The sequence below is a fragment of the Nymphalis io genome, chromosome 25, assembly GCF_905147045.1.
Source record: "Nymphalis io chromosome 25, ilAglIoxx1.1, whole genome shotgun sequence".
Lineage (NCBI taxonomy): Eukaryota > Metazoa > Arthropoda > Insecta > Lepidoptera > Nymphalidae > Nymphalis > Nymphalis io.
The window spans coordinates 3,977,427-3,996,906 of NC_065912.1; the positions used below are offsets into that span (position 1 = coordinate 3,977,427).

General features: G+C 30.5%; 1 protein-coding gene across 1 annotated transcript in view; it reads right to left on the reverse strand.

Annotated features, from left to right (window-relative positions):
• Positions 1-1,123: 1,123 nt before the first annotated feature.
• Positions 1,124-19,480, reverse strand: part of LOC126778245 (homeobox protein BarH-like 1b) — a 55,139-nt gene continuing 36,782 nt past the window's right edge. Inside the window, exon 2 of the mRNA XM_050501733.1 lies at positions 1,124-2,374. Within this exon, the coding sequence (XP_050357690.1) occupies positions 1,983-2,374 (392 nt within the window). The 3' untranslated portion in view covers positions 1,124-1,982. The remainder of the gene's footprint in view (positions 2,375-19,480) is intronic.

The window sequence follows — 19,480 nt, forward strand, 5'->3', positions numbered from 1 at the left end:
TATATAAGTATGTATTTACAAAAGAAAAGTAGTATATGTAGTATATCCGTAACAGCCTGTGAATGTCCCAGTGCTGGGCTAAAGGCCTCCGCACCTCTTTTTGAGGAGAAGATTTGGAGCTTATTCCACCACGCTGCTCCAATGCGGGTTGGTGGAATACACATGTGGCAGAATTTCAGTGAAATTAGACACATGCAGGTTTCCTCACGATGTTTTCCTTCACCGTCAAGCACGAGATGAATTATTATCAAAAATTAAGCACATGAAAATTCAGTGGTGCTTGCCCGGGTTTGAACCCACGATCATCGGTTAAGATTCACGCGTTCTTACCACTAGGCCATATCGGCTTATATTATGTAGTATATCAGTTGTCTGGTTTCCATAGCACAAGCCTTGCACAAGATTAATTTGGGATCAGATGGCCGTGTGTGAAAAATGTCCCAGGATATTATTATTATTATTATTAATAATACATTCTCGCGCGTTGATATATGAACGGTTATTTAAATTTTGATAGTTAAAATAACAATTCCGCGTTATATCGCGACCGGTCATTGTATTATTTGTTTGGCTTTTGCGTGACAGAGTTAATCATGTTATGTAATGCCTATTAAATGTTTACTTTAACACGTGGTTTTGGGATAAGATAAATTTATCGCATATTTTTTAGCTTTCTAAGTACCTAAGTTCGATAAAGGGGCAAGCGAGAGTTGTTCGTTAAATGTTTGTTTAAATTAATTAATTAATGTTGTGCTCGGTGTTGAGGGTAACGTCGTGAGGACGCCTGCAAAATTTGATGTGAAATTCTAACACATGAAGGTAGATCCACCAATCTGTAGTGTCGCATGAATAGATAATGCCTCATCCTTGGCTTTAACGGGATTTAGGACCCTCAATATCAGAACTTTAATTGAATGTTACTTTTCAACTTTGTCACATATTTAATCAATGTTACAAAGGATTTGAAGCTTTAATATATTTAATATTTTGTGTTTATATTTTTAATGTTAATGTTGTAAAATAAAAATATTTAATGTGGCCTATTAAGTTTCACTTACGTAAGAAATATAATGTTTATACATTTTCTTTATAATTTTCATAATGTAGGTAATTATTATTACTATATGTTTTGAAAAGTTACTAAAACGCTTTCAAATTCATTGAGTTAAATCTATTGACATTACCTAGCCATTTAATATGTTCACATGAGACATTTATGTTCACATGAGACATTCACATGAGACATGCCGTATGAAACAGTCTTTATTTAGAAAGTGTAAACTATAGATTTTTAAATAATTCAATGATTTTATTTATGAATAAGTACATATTAAGATATATTTAAATAAAATTTTAATTATATATATTACTATAAAAATGGCGGTAGATTTTGTGTAATGAAATGTGTTTCATATACCAGCTCTCTAATTAAAATTACATTATCAGCTATATGCTTTAATAACTCTGTTTACACATCTTCTAATAACTACGTAATACAATTATTATTATTTTATAACTATACATTGAATAATATTTACACCAAGGTATTATCACTGGCAATCAAAAAAGTTAACAATCTATTTCTTTATATTGCACATTATTATATATTCTTTCATAATATTCACTGAATAAAAAACCTTCATATATTATATTTAGTAAAAGACATTGCAGTTCACTAAATGCCAGTCGATAGAACCTACAATAAATAATTTAGGAATATAATATCTATAAAACATTAAGTACTTAAATATAAACTATCACATTTATTCGAACGAAGCATATCATTTTGTACAATCAAATTAATTTATTTACATTATTAAATAGTGAAGTACATTTAACTAGATTAGTGAAGGTAAAATCTAACGTCACTATGTCCTTTAAGAAACACATATACGAATATCGATTATATAGTCTGTATCGATTTAGTAATCGAGTAGTCGACGATCGTAGGCGTCTGGCGCGATAGCACGCGCCGCCTCGTTTCATTTAGACGCGTTCACTACAAGATTCGTAGCAGCCTCCTCACTAGCGCCTATGCTCATCGCTTTCTTCTTAAGAATCCCCAAGTCCGTGACATTTTCTAGGAAACTCTTATGGGCTGAAAGTACTTTCGCACTCTCGACATCTTTTTTCAGCTCTTCCATGTCGCGTTTTAGCTTCGCTCGCCTGTTTTGGAACCAAGTGATGACTTGGGCGTTGGATAGCCCTAGGGAGCTGGCTATTTCGTCTCTATCCGCCGGCGATAAATACTTTTGATAGAGGAATCGCTTTTCCAGCTCAAATATCTGGTGGTTTGTAAACGCTGTTCGTGATTTTCGCTTCTTCTTCGGCTGTGGCCTCGAGTTGAAGAGGTTCAAATGATTTGACTGACCATCTGGAACAAGAAAAATTATTTTAAATATTTGGACGTACAATTTATTACAAACCGATACAGGTAGTTTATTGTTAAGATAATTAAAAAAAAGTATACTTTGTTTTTGAGATAGATTAATTAAAAGTATAATAAAATGTAGATAGTGTCGAAGTAGGTTTTATGTCTATATCACACCGTATGAAAGTAGGTATGTGTCATATAGATGAAACCAACGTTTTAACTCGTTATCAGGTACTAAAACATTATTCGAGTCTATGGCACTGCAATAAAGTGCCCGCAGCGCTAAAATGTAACTCTTCCGTCGTAAAACGTATAATAAAAAACACCAGGACTTGTTGCATTTTAACGAGCACAGAACAATATACGGGCTCTTCGTAAAATCTTTTTAAAAACGAAAGCAATCAGTTACATTGTTGAGTAATGCCATTCGAATAATTGTACCGGTATTAGCAAAATCTCATTTAGAAAAAAAAAAAACTTCGTTTTAACGTAACGGAAATGAAAAATATAAAAACAATAGTATTATCTTAGCATCCATTTGTTCTGTTATTTGTAACGTTATCTGCATTATCTGCGTTATGGTCTGAAATCGTGTTATAGGTATAATTGTTTTTTGTAATTAACTTGTTAATGTTTATGTTTATGGCGTAACTTCGAGCTGTTTCATTATCGATTCTTTGAAATAATAATAAAATTACAGAATTATAATTAGTTTCAGTAATGAATATAATTTACTATGTTTGTTCCATAATATTGAGGAAGCTTAACATATTACGCTAAATAGCAATTGATTTTAAATTTTTTAAGGACATCTCTCATTGCAAAATGGTTATGGGTTATTATCACGACCTCCAAGGAGTTCTTATATTGTGAGATCACTCATCTGTTAAGGCGCGGTGAACCACAGATATTAATAAAATAATAAAATAACTCATACAGTGCAAGATGGTAGTCGTTAACTCTAATTGCCTATGCACAGTCAGACAATCGGAATTCACTTTCAAATGGTAATGTACTTTAAATATATGTCTCATGCTGTTGTTATGATTTTTTAAAATGCTACGAAAAATACATTTTTATTTTGAAATCATGAATCAATGAATGTTATATGGCAACACAAGCTATATTTCATCGAGCCGACCTCTAATCAGACCTAATCGTTAATTACAAGCAATTCCATTCATTGGACGTCACATCCAATTCTACAAATTTCGAAATAAAAGGAACAATTTATTTATAATCTAACTTAGCAGTCGGCAGAGCCAAATCGCCTTTATTAATCACGACCTAATCGCATCCTTAGCGAATCTGAACCTCAATTAGGACTGAATAAAACACCCAATGTACTAAAAAAGCGCTAAGTCAAAAGATATTATTAGGATTGTCCACCAGACACGAGCTTTACGCCTTACATAATTCAACATAATATATCCTTCTTAATAAATTTCGACAGCATTTTTGTTGCTAACATTTAATGACATTTTTTGAATAGTCTATAGGTTATTGACAGTTGTTTATATTTGTGCTGAATATAAGTGAACAATTTTTTTTGTATTTACAATATTAACCGTATTGCTTGAAGTTGGCGCATCGGTGTCCTGTGCCATGTTATTTACCTATAAATGTTGCTTAGTGGGTGAATATTTAAATAATGTTTTTGTTCTTCTTTCGAATGTCAAATCAATGATGACAGAAAGAGAAAAATCAGTATGTGTTCAATATAATTTTTAGAGTAAAACCATAGATTATTTCTTTATTTTATTATTCGATATTGTCGATTTAGTGGATGGTTGACTTAAGCCGGACGCAAAAAAATAGCCAATCAGTCATGGTACATTGCTAACATTTGATCGCACCTGATGCGATTTCTGTATTTGAAATAATTTAATGCTTTTTTAAATGTTTTTTTTTAATTAAATACCAAATCAAGAAAATATATATAAAGGTCATTAGCAAATCAGACTTTACAGCTATTTTTTTTCATAATACAACATAGTCGTTTATTATAATTATAATAACCATATTATGAAAAAAAAGCTAAATATTAAAAGTTATTTTACGTACTCTTTAAACGATAATAACGTTGTTAACTGTAGGACTACATAAAATATAAAAGGCCCCTGTTACTGTAGTCGACATCTTAAATACCACGCATTCTCAATTTCGCTCGGCCGTCATGATTACGTTATTGATTTCCCTTCAGCATCTTTTTTTTTTAACTTGTCACGATCGTCGTACTTAATTAATTCCACAATAACATCACGTAGCACTGTGTTTGTGTGGGGCATTCTCCTGACCCTAGTACTCTGGCACAAATGTGTATTAGTATGCCATTATAACTCTTAATTATATTACTATAATGTGTAATGTCGCTTAAATTGTCTTAAGTTTTATTTGTGTGTAGGGAATAGTAAATTCAGATAATTTCCGTAATTTAATATACATTGACAAGGTAAAATGAAGGTGGTGTAGTCGATATAGGAAAGAAGAAGCAATCGATACTGATTTGTAATCTCGTTACCGGGTAATGTTTTGTCGATGACTCAATGGCCTTGTTGGGTTCGATCGATACGCACGGCTCGTAGGCATTTGTGAAGGTATATTTTGTTTTGAGATGCTTGTATGCGAATGAATGTGGATGGCATTTTTAATGACAGGCAACCTCACGATAAGTGGTACAACAATTGGTTGGCATCTTGAACGTTTAACGAGAATATATACTTTTGAAATAGTTACGTCCTTTTTTATACTAATAGCATTAAACGATATAATTTGTCATTAAAACTAATCATTGTTGATCGTTGATCAACTCTTAGAAAGGCGCTTTTTAGTTTATTATTTAGTGTATTTTGTATAGTGTATTTTTTAGTGTATTTTTTATTATTTCACTGGTGGTAGGGCTTTGTGCAAGCTCGCCTGGGTAGGTACCACCCACTCATCAGATATTCTACCGCAAAACAGCAATACTTGATATTGTTGTGTTCCGATTTGAAGGGTGAGTGATCCAGTGTAATTACAGGCACAAGGGACATAAAATCTTAGTTCCCAAGGTTGGTGGCGCATTGGCTATGTAAGCGATGGTTGACATTTCTTACAATGCCAATGTCTAAGGGTGTTTGGTGACCACTTACCATCAGGTGGCCAATATGCTCGTCCGCCTACCTATTCTATAAAAAAAATATTAGATTTATATATGATTTAACTATCAGTAATTGATGAATGTAGTCATACACGTTTAATATGAATTATATATAATAAGAAATTATAATTTGAAGTCATAATGACTATAAATATAATCTATTGCCATGTACAAGATTGATGGGGTAAAATAACTAAATAAAAACTCTTTCATTAATAACATTATATATAAAAAAAAGTTTTAAAATAATTTACGATAAATTATTTCAAACACATTGGCCTTATATTTTACCGGTAACATCTTCATCATATTCAAAAGGTTTTTAATTAACATCGCTAAATGGTTACTGATTAAATTTATGGATAAAAAGTTTATTTATAATTCGACATTCGATCGTAGCGTCTGAACCACGCATGTTAGTTACGTTTGATAACGAACAATAACATTTAAAACCTTTACGAGATCAAATTGAATATCCCGCTAGGGTGAAGAAAAAGCCATTTCGTGGGATATCAAGGCACGTTCTAAGAATAGCGAAAAAAGCATAGCGAAACGGATCTGACGTGTGAATCATTGGGTATTTTTTATTATAAGTAAAAAAAAAATGCGTGCGTCGATTTAAGAGTGTAACGCTTTTTATAGATTTTGGATTAGGTTAAAACGAAAATTTGCTCATTGAAAACTCAAAATTTAAATTTAATAATATTTCGAAAAACGTCTTCGGAGAAAATCAATATTATCTCAGTTCTAATTCGCTTCAGAAATACTCTAAATACCTACATAAGTATTGTCAAGAGAAATACATATAGGTACTTAAGAATTAAAATTAACATCTATAAAATGATTTTATCTTTATATTAAATATATATAGGGATATACACATGCAAATTTGCGAATATAACATATTATTACTTTGTAAACGAAAGTATTATTAAATGCTCTAGACTTTAGACAGTTGTGTCAATGTATCAAGAAAATTGAATTAATTAAATACATACGTACAATATATTTTCAATAGAAATTCTGTATAGTTAATATCGTAAAATTCGGAATATATAGCTTTAGTATTTGTATACACAATTAGTTCGGCTTTAAGCACTTTATACACGTGGAACTTAGAAAGTGAGAGTTAGTTATCTAAAAAACATTTATAATTTTTAGTACAATATTTTCCTTGCGTTGTAGTTTTTAATTAAAATACCAAATTTCCTAGATATATTAATATTACGTACGTTATAAACACAATCTGACGTAAATACACTACAAAGTATAGTCAAGAAAGTAAGGCACAGATAAAAAATACAATAGCAATTTTTAATAGAATCTTTATCTTACGTGCATAGTTAATCATGCAAACTAACCAAAAAAATGCTAGTTTTAAAAACAAAAACAATATTTGATGGATCATGTATAATTACGAGTGTAAAATATCAGTTGTTTAATCGTAATATTGTAAGTAGTCATAATAACAGAGTCGAGATCGGTATAAAAAGCTCACAACTGCATATGAATGACTGCGGTGATATTAATGACTGTAATTCTTTACTTGTTATTCGAAACAACGTTTTTTTTTGTTTTTTTTTTTTTAATTTAGCATTGCGTTGTTCGGAAGCCCATGACGTTTGAACTTTTTCTAATAATATGTTAAGGATAATGTGTATAAATATTTCTGTTAGACGTGTATTTAAATTTGGAATATAGAATTAATTTAAACTTATAAGCAAGTCAAATCCTTCAAATATTATTTTTCATCTTTGTTATTTTAATTAAGGTTTTTTTTTTTTAATTTGTGTTTATTCTTATAAATGAATAGAACACAATTACAACATAGACAACTTGATTTAATATTTGAATATTATTATATTGTATATACCTACAAGTAGAAAAGTATGTCAATAAATATAAAATATTATGTTGTAAAATTAAAAGAACAAATAAGGAGCTTTAGGAAAATTAGCAAAATCTAAATTTAAAAGATAAATGCAGCTGTCAACGATCTATCTGGCCTATTTGTTAAGACATTTTTAATCATAAAACCAGTGATTATAATGTAAGAAAAAACCGTTTAAGACATTTAAAGTTAAGATGATAGCTAATATTTAGAGCGAAGCGTAATAAAAAGCGCTTGAAATATTTCCATTGCAATTTGCTACAGATACAAAAAACGATTACAAGTTTTAAATACTTATCAGTCTAAACTTGATGCGGCCGAGTTGACTACTGCAGTGCTAATTTTTAGAAAAAGCTTACGAAATCGTATAGAAAAGTTGCGATGAAATTCGACCTCGAATCTTTACAACCATCAGACAAGTTTTACTTCAAAATCGTATAATCACGTCCAATAATATCAAGAACGCATTCACTTGTATAAAATTATTTTTACAGTAATACAGTTAAAACAAACAATAAATTTTTTATGATAACTTAACTACTAAAACCGCCACAAGCGTAACCAGCTCGGATTATAATTTTAGTTTTTTTTTACGTTTAATATTATACTTTTCAGTGACAAAAGTTTATCAGGCGGCATTATCAAAACATTCACAAACGGCGTCGCAGCTGAACGGCTGGTTTAGCGCCACGGCCGATTTCGTCTGTCTCGACTCTCGACAGACAGCCGAACGTGCTGTAATGGTCCATGGCTATGTTTCTGTTTTTGCTTCTTAATTAGGGATAAGTATCCGGTTAAATAATTTTTTTAAGTAATTTGGAGATCAGATTAAGATCATTGTATAGCATTATAAGCTTTAAACAATCTGTACTCTATATTATTATTGTAAATGCGAAAGTAACTATGTTTGTCTGTTACGCTTTCACGGCTAGAACGCTGCACAGATACTGATGAAATTTAAAATGAACAAGGTTGAACTCCGCGGATGGTCATAAGCTTCTTTTTTATAACCATTCTTCCCCCAACTCCAATACCTCAAATGCAGTTGAAGCCGCGGGCGAAAACTAGTAATAATATATATAGGTACATACTTTTTCATAAAAGTTGATATTTAAAATTTAAGCTAATTCCTCGTTTACCCAATAAAACATTTTAAGACACAAACAGATTTCTAATTGAAATAAAATTCACAATAGAAAGTCCAATTAGCACGTTAAATATAATATTTCTTATTAATTATGATCTTTTTCGTTTGTTAATTCATAATTTACAAAAATTGCGAGTAGCAAAATTAATATGCGAAGCGGCGCGAATTAATATACTTTTTTATACATTTTCAATGAATATAATGTTTAAACGTCCGTGCCCTTGTTTAACTTAACTATAAATGTTTATTTCATTGCTCACATATATCTAAAAAAAAGTAAATTAATTGTACATCGCAACTTTAATTGCCTTTGTGGATGAAGCGCCGTTTGGGGAACTTCACTGTTTAAATTCAGTTGTACCGGCTCCAATAAGCGTTTACATGGCGTTCCAGATTGAATATACTACTGCGTTTAACATTACATTAGTCTACACAAGAACATTATGGCAGCCTAAACTGCCGAAATAATAGATAAAAATCACCGTAACCGCATTCTCACGGGAGTACAATTCACACGGGTGTACCTAGCTCCCAAGTTACTTCTGGTTTTACGCCCCGTTGAGCACCGCCTAAGATTGTTTTTATAACGTTATCGATTCGTGAATTACTTCAATGCGGTTCATTTTTTTAATTCCGGTAACCGCTACAAAGGTTTGAGAATTCGATTTACCGGCCAGTTACATTTCGAATGTTTTTTTTTATTAGCAAGTAATTTTCAAATTATAATAAGTTTAAATGTAATGAGTCACACTCTATTTCTATTGTTATTGCAAAAACTAATTAATATTCGATTTGTCGGCGAAGATCCTTTGATATTATTTGAATAATTGCTTATGAAGTTATGACGGAGCGATAATTCAATTTATATTGGAAGGTATGATTTATTTTGTTGCAGGTTATAATATGATCAATTATTATTTTTTTATTATGAAATTACTTTAGTCATATTTAAGTTTTTTTTATTATATAAAAAAAATCGAGGCTATCTATGAAAGTGGGCGCCAAAATTCTGGAGCGAATATTAACATAAATTAAAGGCGCTTACTAATGGAACATAACGCGTTCCAGAATCCACTCGAAATTCGAAACTGTACGAACCATTCGCGGCATATTTTAAATAAAGAACTCGGTTTGAACAAAAAGGTTGCACGCGTGAAGTACCGCGGCAGTTAGTGCAAAGGCCGTGACAGTATAACTATCGATGTTTATCGTTAGTGAAGCTCGCATTTAGTGATGTCGACTCGACTGTCTAGTTCTAGTCATGCTAATGAATAGTTCTCATCCAACCGTTTATGCTTGTTTTAAATGTAAATTGTAATAATAGGTTGCGTGCCGATACTTTGCTTATAAGGGGAAGTATTTACTATTATATTATTAAGGAAAAGTATATATATTTTGTGGATATATTACTTATTTAACTTATTAAACCATTAAAGTTAAGCTTGTGAAGTAATACACTTACAAATTGTACTTATAAGTATTTATTGACAAATAAATAACTTAAATTTATTAATATAGTATATTCATAATTATAAATATGTCTTTATACTTGAAGACATATTTAAATTTCTTTAGTCAATCGAGTGTTCAAGTTCGGGTACTTTGAAGTTTCATTGCAAGAGATAATTTTTTTACCACCTCTTCAGACCTAAGTAGTCAAAACAAACCATTTGAGCCCCTTTTAAGTTCCCACTTGACTTGTCTTTTATTTTTATGCTTTATTTATTGTTAAACGTCTCATACATCCAAACGAGGGCAAACAAGACACGTGAAGTGTTTTCTTCATGAATGTTTAATGTTATAAATTAAAGTTACTATCCTTTAGTCTTTTATTACTAAATTTACTTGGTGGTAAGGCTATGTGCAAGCCCTTCTGAGTGGGAACCACCCACTCGGCTCATATTCTACCGCTAAATAGCAAAACTTAGTACTGTTGTGTTCCGGTTTGAACAAGGCACAAGGGACATAACATCTTAGTTTCTAAGGTCGGTGGCGCATTGGCAATCTAAGGAATGGATAATATTTTTACATTTATCAATTTTATAATTAGTGGTGGTGACCATTTAGCATCAGAAGGTCCATTTGCCTGTCTGCCTATTTAGTTTATAAAAAAAACAGTGCAATACCATTTGTTGTTTAAGCTTTGAGTAACACTATGCTTCTTACCGGTTCTTTTGGGTAGCTCTCATTCCGAACCGGTACTAAATGATTGCTACATCCTAGCAGCATAATAAAAATAAGTGTCCAAAAATACAAAAAGTCCAGATGTTGGAAAAAATGAGTTGCAAGATTTAACTACATCCATTAATAGTTACGTATAGGTCCAGTTAAATAAAATTATAAATAGTGTAAAAAGGTCGTATTTACTAGCGTATGTTAATATAACTCCAAAATAAAACCAAATAAAAAATCGTAATTAGTATACTCGTGTATTATAAAAATCATTAGAATTTCATACAAAAATCGCACACAAATCCGTGTTATCTAGTAATGTAATAAGATTGGTAGCGGTCCTAAATCACTAAGGGGCAATAATGTGGGCTGTCTCCCAGGGGAGTCTACGAGAAATGTGCCGAAAACACTTCCTTTAGTCGGTTTGTCACATAATAGCTTAAATTGTTATTAGTCGGAATAAAGACATATGAGTCGGAGGGTGAATGCTGGTCGGATATTTATAGGACGAATGAGATATGTGTTTTAAATGGTGTCGTTTTGGTGCTGTGAAGTAATTAAGCTATCTAAGTTTGGAAAAAGATTCATTGTGTCTTTAATTTCGTTGGGTAATATTACCGTTATATTTTATAAGTGGTAGCTTGTGAAGTTTAAGTTTATTACGTAAGCAATTGTTTATTGTAGGGCTTTGTGCAAACCCGTCTGGGTAGGTACCAGCCACTCGTCACGTATTCTACCGCCAAACACTAATTAGTATTGTTATGTTCCGGTTTGAAAGGTGAGTAAGCTAGTATAACTACAGGTTCAAGTGACAAAATATCTTAGATCCCAGGGTTGGTGGCGCATTTAGGATATACGGAATAGTTAATATTTCTTACCGCGTAAATGTCTATGGGGGATAATTACTATTTACCATTACGTTGCCGATTTTTGCCCGTCTGCTTATTATTTTATAAAAAAAGCCTGTACGATTTTAGCCGTTGTTATTGGTGATATAACAGTTTGTCTTAATTTATCTTATTTCATTATATAAAGTTAGATCAGAAAACTTCTACATTATTATAATTCAGAGGAGAAATACAGCTTAATTCCGTAACGATTTATTTTATAAAAGTAACAAAAGAAAATTATTTGTTAGAAAAAAAATCGTTTAAATATAGAAAGCATTAATTGATCTTTGGAGTATAATTTAAAACAATTTTAATTCTAAATTTAAACGAAAAAACTCGTCAAACCGTTATATCTCTTAATACGTTTACGAGGCAATTACGTAAACGTTTAAAACTATAACAAATACATCGTCGCCTAATAACAATGTTGGGTTTGTGTGGTCCCGTCGTAATGCCACGTGTTGTCAAAACCGAAAAACAAAACGCCTCCATGACAGATATATTAGCAACACCGCTTTCAAATGAAAAAAAACAACAATTTCTTATATTAAAACAAATTGTTGAATATTAAACTCTACATCATTGTGATAGAGTCTATAAATATTTGAACGTCAGATTTTTTAAAATTTGTATCATGACAGCTCTGTCGATACCAAATTGACAATTGTCAGAAACATAATCGTAGATGTATTTTTTCTTTTTGAATATATAATTATATTTGAACGTTGATAATGCTACAATATTTGTTAATTATTATTATTTTTTACGTTAAAATAAAAACGGTATCGATTTTTTTTAGTTTTGACATGATAATAAAAAATGATAAAATATTGGTACCAGAAATTTTAAAATTAAATGTAAATGATATAAAAGTGCAATATTAGTATTTATTTAAATTTTAGTAGCTTAGCTTCATGAAATATTCGCATATGTTTCCATGATTGACATATTGTTAGAACTTAGAAATGTGTCGTATCCCGTAGAGATTACTTACAGATTCTTTGGACGTAACGTTGTGTGGTCTTGGGCTGTTTAGAGATTTTTAAAATAATGTTTTATCAAAATTTACTTTTTAAAGATAAATACACAGCCACAAACGTTACTTAATTATTATGTTGTGGGTTTATTCAATATTTACTTTGATAACGCTACAATTAAATCAAGTGATGATAATTAAAGTAATTAAAACTTATAAATTCAAATAATTGATTTTATATGCAAAAAGCTATTGATTTTTTGTTCTATTCTATTTTATGTTATTTTAAAAATGTAATATATTGACGAAAGCTTAGTATAATTTAGTAAAAAAAATATTTGTAAAATATATACATATACATATCTAATAACAATAATTTAGATTACATTATTATTATACTTTTTCAAATAACAATAAATAGTTACATTAACTAATATAACAAATAACGTTTTCATAATTTATAAATATACTTCAAAAATATAGCTCTTAACTCTTTCACTTTGGGCGACGTGTTCATACAAGTAAAGTACTTTGTAGAACAAATAGTAAAAATTTTCCGCCATAAAGCGTCGTTTTAGGAAAACAGCGGGAAACAATCAGTGCGGTGCTGCCGACAATCAAAACGTCAGCGCCGATTCAGATTTATTCCCGTGACGCGATTTATTACGTCTTCGACTACGGTGTGGGGACACGCTGAGATCGCAGATTATCCCGCTATCCCGGAGCGGCGATTTGTCAGCATTCACACGAATCGGTTGTAAATCACTCGATAAATAATTAAATTGAAATATCACGATTAAATAACAGGATTGCAAGTCATATAAAAAGTTTTAATAAATGTTAATGCCAAATCTAGTGATTGTGTTCAACAACGATGACATTAAATTATGTTAGATAATTTATATAATGTACCTAATTGTTTAATAATAAAATACACTAATAGTTAACACAATTTATCTCATAAAATATTTGCTTTAAAAAAAATAACATATTTTATCTGTTGTTATGTTTAATGTTTCTGTTCAATAATAAAAGCGCGTTGCTGTTTAATTTTTTCATCTTCTTAATAGACAGTCTCGGATTAGGGTGACGACTTAGAGGAATGACAGCACTTGAATTGTTAAATTCGATTCGCTACAATAAACTAAACGATTTCAGTTTCAGAGCGTGAATTGTTAATTATATTTATAAATACTTTATGTTGAGTATATAAATGAAAATCATACTTAGTGGTTAATCAAAATACGCCATTAATTTACATTTTATTCAATTGTATAAAAAGTCCGGTGCGAATTAGTTACAGAATGAGGTTGTTCGTCGGTATTCTATCATGTAAGATATAGCTCCATACCAGTCTTTTAAAATTTTACTTGCATTTTTTAGTTAATTTGAGGAATATATTAATATTACAGAAAAATATTGTTTGTATAGGTATTTAAGACATTTTATTTCTATTTTCTATTTATAGGCCACAATCAATGACCAACGCGTATGACGATAGATCTTAACTATTTAATTATGAAGGACACGTTAGGTATATATATCTTGTTGTGTAATATATTCAATGATAAATTAATAAAATTTTATCTCATCACAAATTTAACTGTTTTTTTAATTCAAATATTTGAGGTTGTATTGAGGTATATTTAATGCCTTACTTGAAAAATCCTATTACCAGTAAATCGCTTCGGCCATTTAAACATATCATAGAATTCAAGTCTAAGCTTGAACAATTTTCGTTAGCAATCGAGGGGGTTCGGGAGAAGGGGGTTGTCACCAGTGGGGCGTTTTCCATTTCACGCTCCGTTCGCCACTGATGACACCGCATTCCTGCGAACAAATGGCTCGACAAATGAAGAGGGCGCTAGGCACGCCCAGTGTCATAACTGTCACGTAGGGGCACTAGTTTGAGAGACGCTGAATTGATTCAATTTAGCGCTTGCATCGGATTCATGGTCTCCTGGTAGTTTAATTTGTTGACTTTTATTTAAATAATTTTTATTTAGTCTTACGACACTTGATTTTAATTTTTTAAACGGTCTCTCCCTTCAAGTAGCTACTTATTGTATGTATGTATATGTATATAATCCAACTTATGATATGTTTTTGTCAAGTACATATTTAAAATGTTTAATAATATTGCATAAAGACACAAAAAAAGTTTATTCAAGGAAATTAACCGACTTATTAATTAATATAGAGTCAGTTACGTTTTACAGGAAAATATAAAAAGTGTTCGTTTTAATGTTATCGTAATTTGCTTGTCTACGTTTGCAGGTAATCGTAAGCAATGAATGTCATGTTACATTGTTGCTTACCTGTTAGTTGTTACCAACACAGCTATTAGTCCGAGTAGACAATGTCACAATTTGTTTAATTGTGATCATACGTCGCAAAGTTAACATTGTAACTTGAAACTGTTTGTAAAAGAGTAAATAATGCTGCTTCCACACTACACTTATAGTGTTAAAAAATATTATTTAGCAGTTGTTTAATAACTGTAGCAAACGCCATCAAATATTATGTCATATTGTTTAACTGTAGCGTTTAAATTTCAAATTGAGAGTTAATAAAATGTTATACAACAAAGTTACAAAATGTTTATCAGTTTGGTAGCGTTGATAGCATCTCGTAACCAAATCGAACATTCGTTTGTAAATGTTGTAGTGTTAGGTGCTCAATAATGCTTAAAAATATTTTTAAACTGCAGTGAGGCAGCATCACAATAATTATTTTGTACTCGTATGTCATTCGATCTTACAACCAACCAGAGTTACTACGAGGTCATCACTAATACGAAGTTAAAAAAAAAAACATATTTCATCTTTACAAAAGAATCTTGAACATGAAAATCATCGAGACGTTCAGATATATATCATCTACATCAAAAGCTCTGTCACTCGTTACAATTGTTACGCCTTTTTTATTTTTGAACTGTCCACCTTGCGATGCGACAGATAAAAAATGTACTTATTGTCCACCTGAGCTATTAACTGCGCGTGCTTCTGTTTATACCCTGTTCCGAGAACTCGTTTATCGGTAAGTACATATCGATTCAGTTTTTGCCGCTCATAGTTATATTGTTACAATATTACTGTTCCCTTTGTAACAAGCTCATATATTTGTTTTTGATATGAGTAACATTTTTTTTAGTTTGTTAACTGTTAAGATAGATAAATATTATTTAATCGAATAATTTTCTTCGCTTTGTCATACAAATCCATTCCAAAGTTTCTTACATTTACATGTTAATGCATTGTTGAGTTGCTAGATTCCGATTATAATACCGATGCAGTTTAATCGATTCGAATCCCGGCAGGGCGCATATCGTAATGCTGAAGATGGCTGGCATTTGAAAATGGAACGCAACTTGACAATTACTGTTTTTTATCGCATTTGAGACGCTATCCTTTTCCTAATTCCTTATGCTACGTCTCGCTATATATCGATTAAGCACAATGAATGGAAGTATACTTACATAGAGTTAAACTCATTATTATTGAAACATGTTAAGAAGGTTGATATTTTTAAATATAATATATATATAAAAGATGAAAGAAATTTAGTCAATAAAGTAATTATGTCTCAGAACGTTGTAAAGCTAAGAGCTTGAAAAATATATCTTTTCCCGCTCTCATTTGTCAACGCGCTGGCGCGAGTGACAGCTAGTTAATTGTCAAAGATTATAAACACTGTGTTGTCATTTTGAAGGCTAAAATCCCGCCAACACTCCGAATGTCTACAAAGAGTAATGCTCAATTATTTTAGTAAATATTAAACAAAATAAGTTTACTTTTTGATTTCGTCAATAGTGACATTAATAAAAAATTTACTCTGAACTTTCTTAGCTCCAATGTACTGTAAATGTTTGAAAAATTAAAAGGTTTATAAATTGTAATATTTTTTAGAATGATTTTATTTTTTACGATCTATCTTGATGTATAAGCTGCACGTAGATAATTCTCATAATAAACGATACTCATTACAATATTAAAGTAATAAATAAACACTCGGTCTTGGTAAATATTAAATCATAGCACCAAAGACCATGTAATAGTATGATAAAAGCTGACGGTACTTGTAAAAACGGAAGAAAAGAACATAACATATTTTATCTTATCTTTAAGGTAAAGCACGCTTCGATGCGTTCACGTTAATCGGTAGACAATCTTCATATTTTATTATTCTGAGTATGCAAATTTTATTTGTGGCCATGTTTTTCAGTGAATAATGTAGCACGAAATAATAAACCAAGTAATACAATATAAGTACATACAATTTAAAAATATATTTAATATTCGTCTTATTACAGGAATTTTAATTAAGTTAAAATATACAGCGCTAAATGTCTTAATACATAACTAGCTATATATATAAATCTTTGTACTTTGTACATAAAATAAGCAATCAATTTAAGATGGCTCTTTGGCAGTGCGCCAAAAATGCAGCGTTGAGGTTAAATGTAGTCTCGAGATGGCTGGCGAGATTGTATCCTAATGCATTCAATTTAGACTAAATGGAAATTGAAGTTAACTGTACTAACGTTTAGAGAAAATAATTAATTTTACCTTGAAAATTACACTGAAACATGTCAGTTACAAAATTTACGTTTTATGATACTAAAATGCTTAGTATGTAGTTTAATTACAGGCACATGGGACATTTAACTTAAGTTGCGTGGTGTGCTGAACATGTGACGATGTACGGTCGGCCCTTATTTTATTATATTTAAACTTTAAGTATATTTACATGATTTTAGTGAAACTAAGCTAGCTTCATAAAAGGAAGTTTTAATTGGGTCTAGTTTTTTTTATTTTTGTTTGCGTTGGTATCTACGCCTTTTAATTAATCTTTTTTTATTGAATAGATTATATCTGGATCACATATTAAAAAAGTCACCACTAAGTGTAGAAAATTACGGTATTCAGTACTTATTTCCCGAAACGGCTTTTATTTTGAGCAGCACGTTTAAAAGGGCCTACTCAGATTAAATACAAAACTTTTGCACTTATTTACCATTACAAGTTTACGAACTCCACGCTTTTTTATTATCAACATGATATTTTTCAAGATTTTAATATAAGATTTCAGCTAATTAATATATAGTAGTAAAATATCTGTAGGATTTTAATTAATCAAATAATTCTTTATTAGTAGGCCTGCAGGAGTTCTTTTGAATCGTCATGTTACAGTATTGAATAAAATGTAGAGCAGCCCGTAGAAACCCGCAAGAAATTCAGTAGTAACTGTTTTTCATCCTCTAATTACAGAGTTAATCAATTACAATTAAGTATACATATCTTGCTTTTCATCATTTATATAATCATGTGATGAGTAATAAGCCTCATTTTTGACTTTTTGAGTTTTTTGACATGAGATTAATTTTTTTTAATAGGTAATGTTAAAAATAGCTGTGGAATTTTATTATAAACAAATATCTTGCACCAAGAAGGACGCATTCATTTTGTGGAGATAAACCTGTAAGTTACTGTGTTGTATGTTAATGGCGCAGCTTTTAGTATTCCTCGTTGTAGAAACATGCCGAGTATCGAGAATTAATATTATAAATATAATACATATTATCAAAACATCAAAGATATATACCGCACGACTAATATTCAAAAATTAAACAAAACTATTTTTACAATCATTTGTACTAATCAATTTTCTAATCTGCAGAGCTGAATCTTCCTATTACGGAAGATAGAATAGTATTCCAATGATATGTTTAGTCTTGAATGTATCCTAAAATATTCTATGAAACGTAACATTCACTTAAGAAATCTTTGTTTCTTTCTTTTAAAGCTACATACTATTACATCTCTTATCTACTACTACATTATTAACTTAAACATACCATTACAAACTTCTTCATAGTTAAGTTTTGTCCATATCATAAAACCATAAATAAGCATTCGTTACTTGTTGTTATTTGTTTGTTTTGTAGACAAAATATATTCATTGACAAAATTGTTTTCTAGAAGCTTCAACAGAAGTTTAACATGCATATATCATTTGATGCGAACTTGCTCAACCCCACACGTGTCTGAAACAAACTCGATCACACGACTTAATGAACAATACAAGCGGATGAAATAGAAAAATATAAATGTTCACGTTAATTTATAGCGTTAAGTCAAACATTTTCTGTTTATAGCTTTTTTGCCACCTGCTTACCTATCAACTTTATAGTCGTGTCTATTAAATTTAATTGTAGCTTGCTGTGTCAAAGTATTATTAGTATTGAATTATTTGATTAATTATGTTCTGAAGTAAAATACCTACATTAATTTTAAACGTTCATTATAGATAAATAATTATATTGATAAGTGTTTTATTAAATTCAAAGGATATTTGTAAAAATGGTTAGTAGATAGTGCGGAAAATAAAACCTTAACTTATGTGTATCCATTAATCCAACTGTGCTATTCTTTAAAAGTGAGTACATAAAACTGTCCATAAACTCACACCCAGTATTTATTGAGTTGACGTAAAAATACACTTGCAACCCCTTGCACAGGCGAACGCGCGCGAACAATCGTATTTTTTTGCGGTGGCAGCACTGTTATTCTGTCATTTTCCGCGCCACTACTCGGATATATTGCGCCTTTTATTGGCGTTTACCAATTTCTGTTTTTTTTTTTTGCTTTACAATAGCGTTCGGTTTCGCCGTACTTTTGTTAGTTTTGGTGTTAATCTTTTATTGACATATTATAATTTAAAAATATGCTTTTACTGTTAATAAATAATATTGGATGTGAAAATCAAAATAATAAAATTGAGGAATGTGCTATGTACGATGAAAAGATAAAATATCGTGTAAATAAATTAAAAAAATATATATTTAAACATATTTTCAGTATTTATTCTAATAAAGATAATAGTGTGACT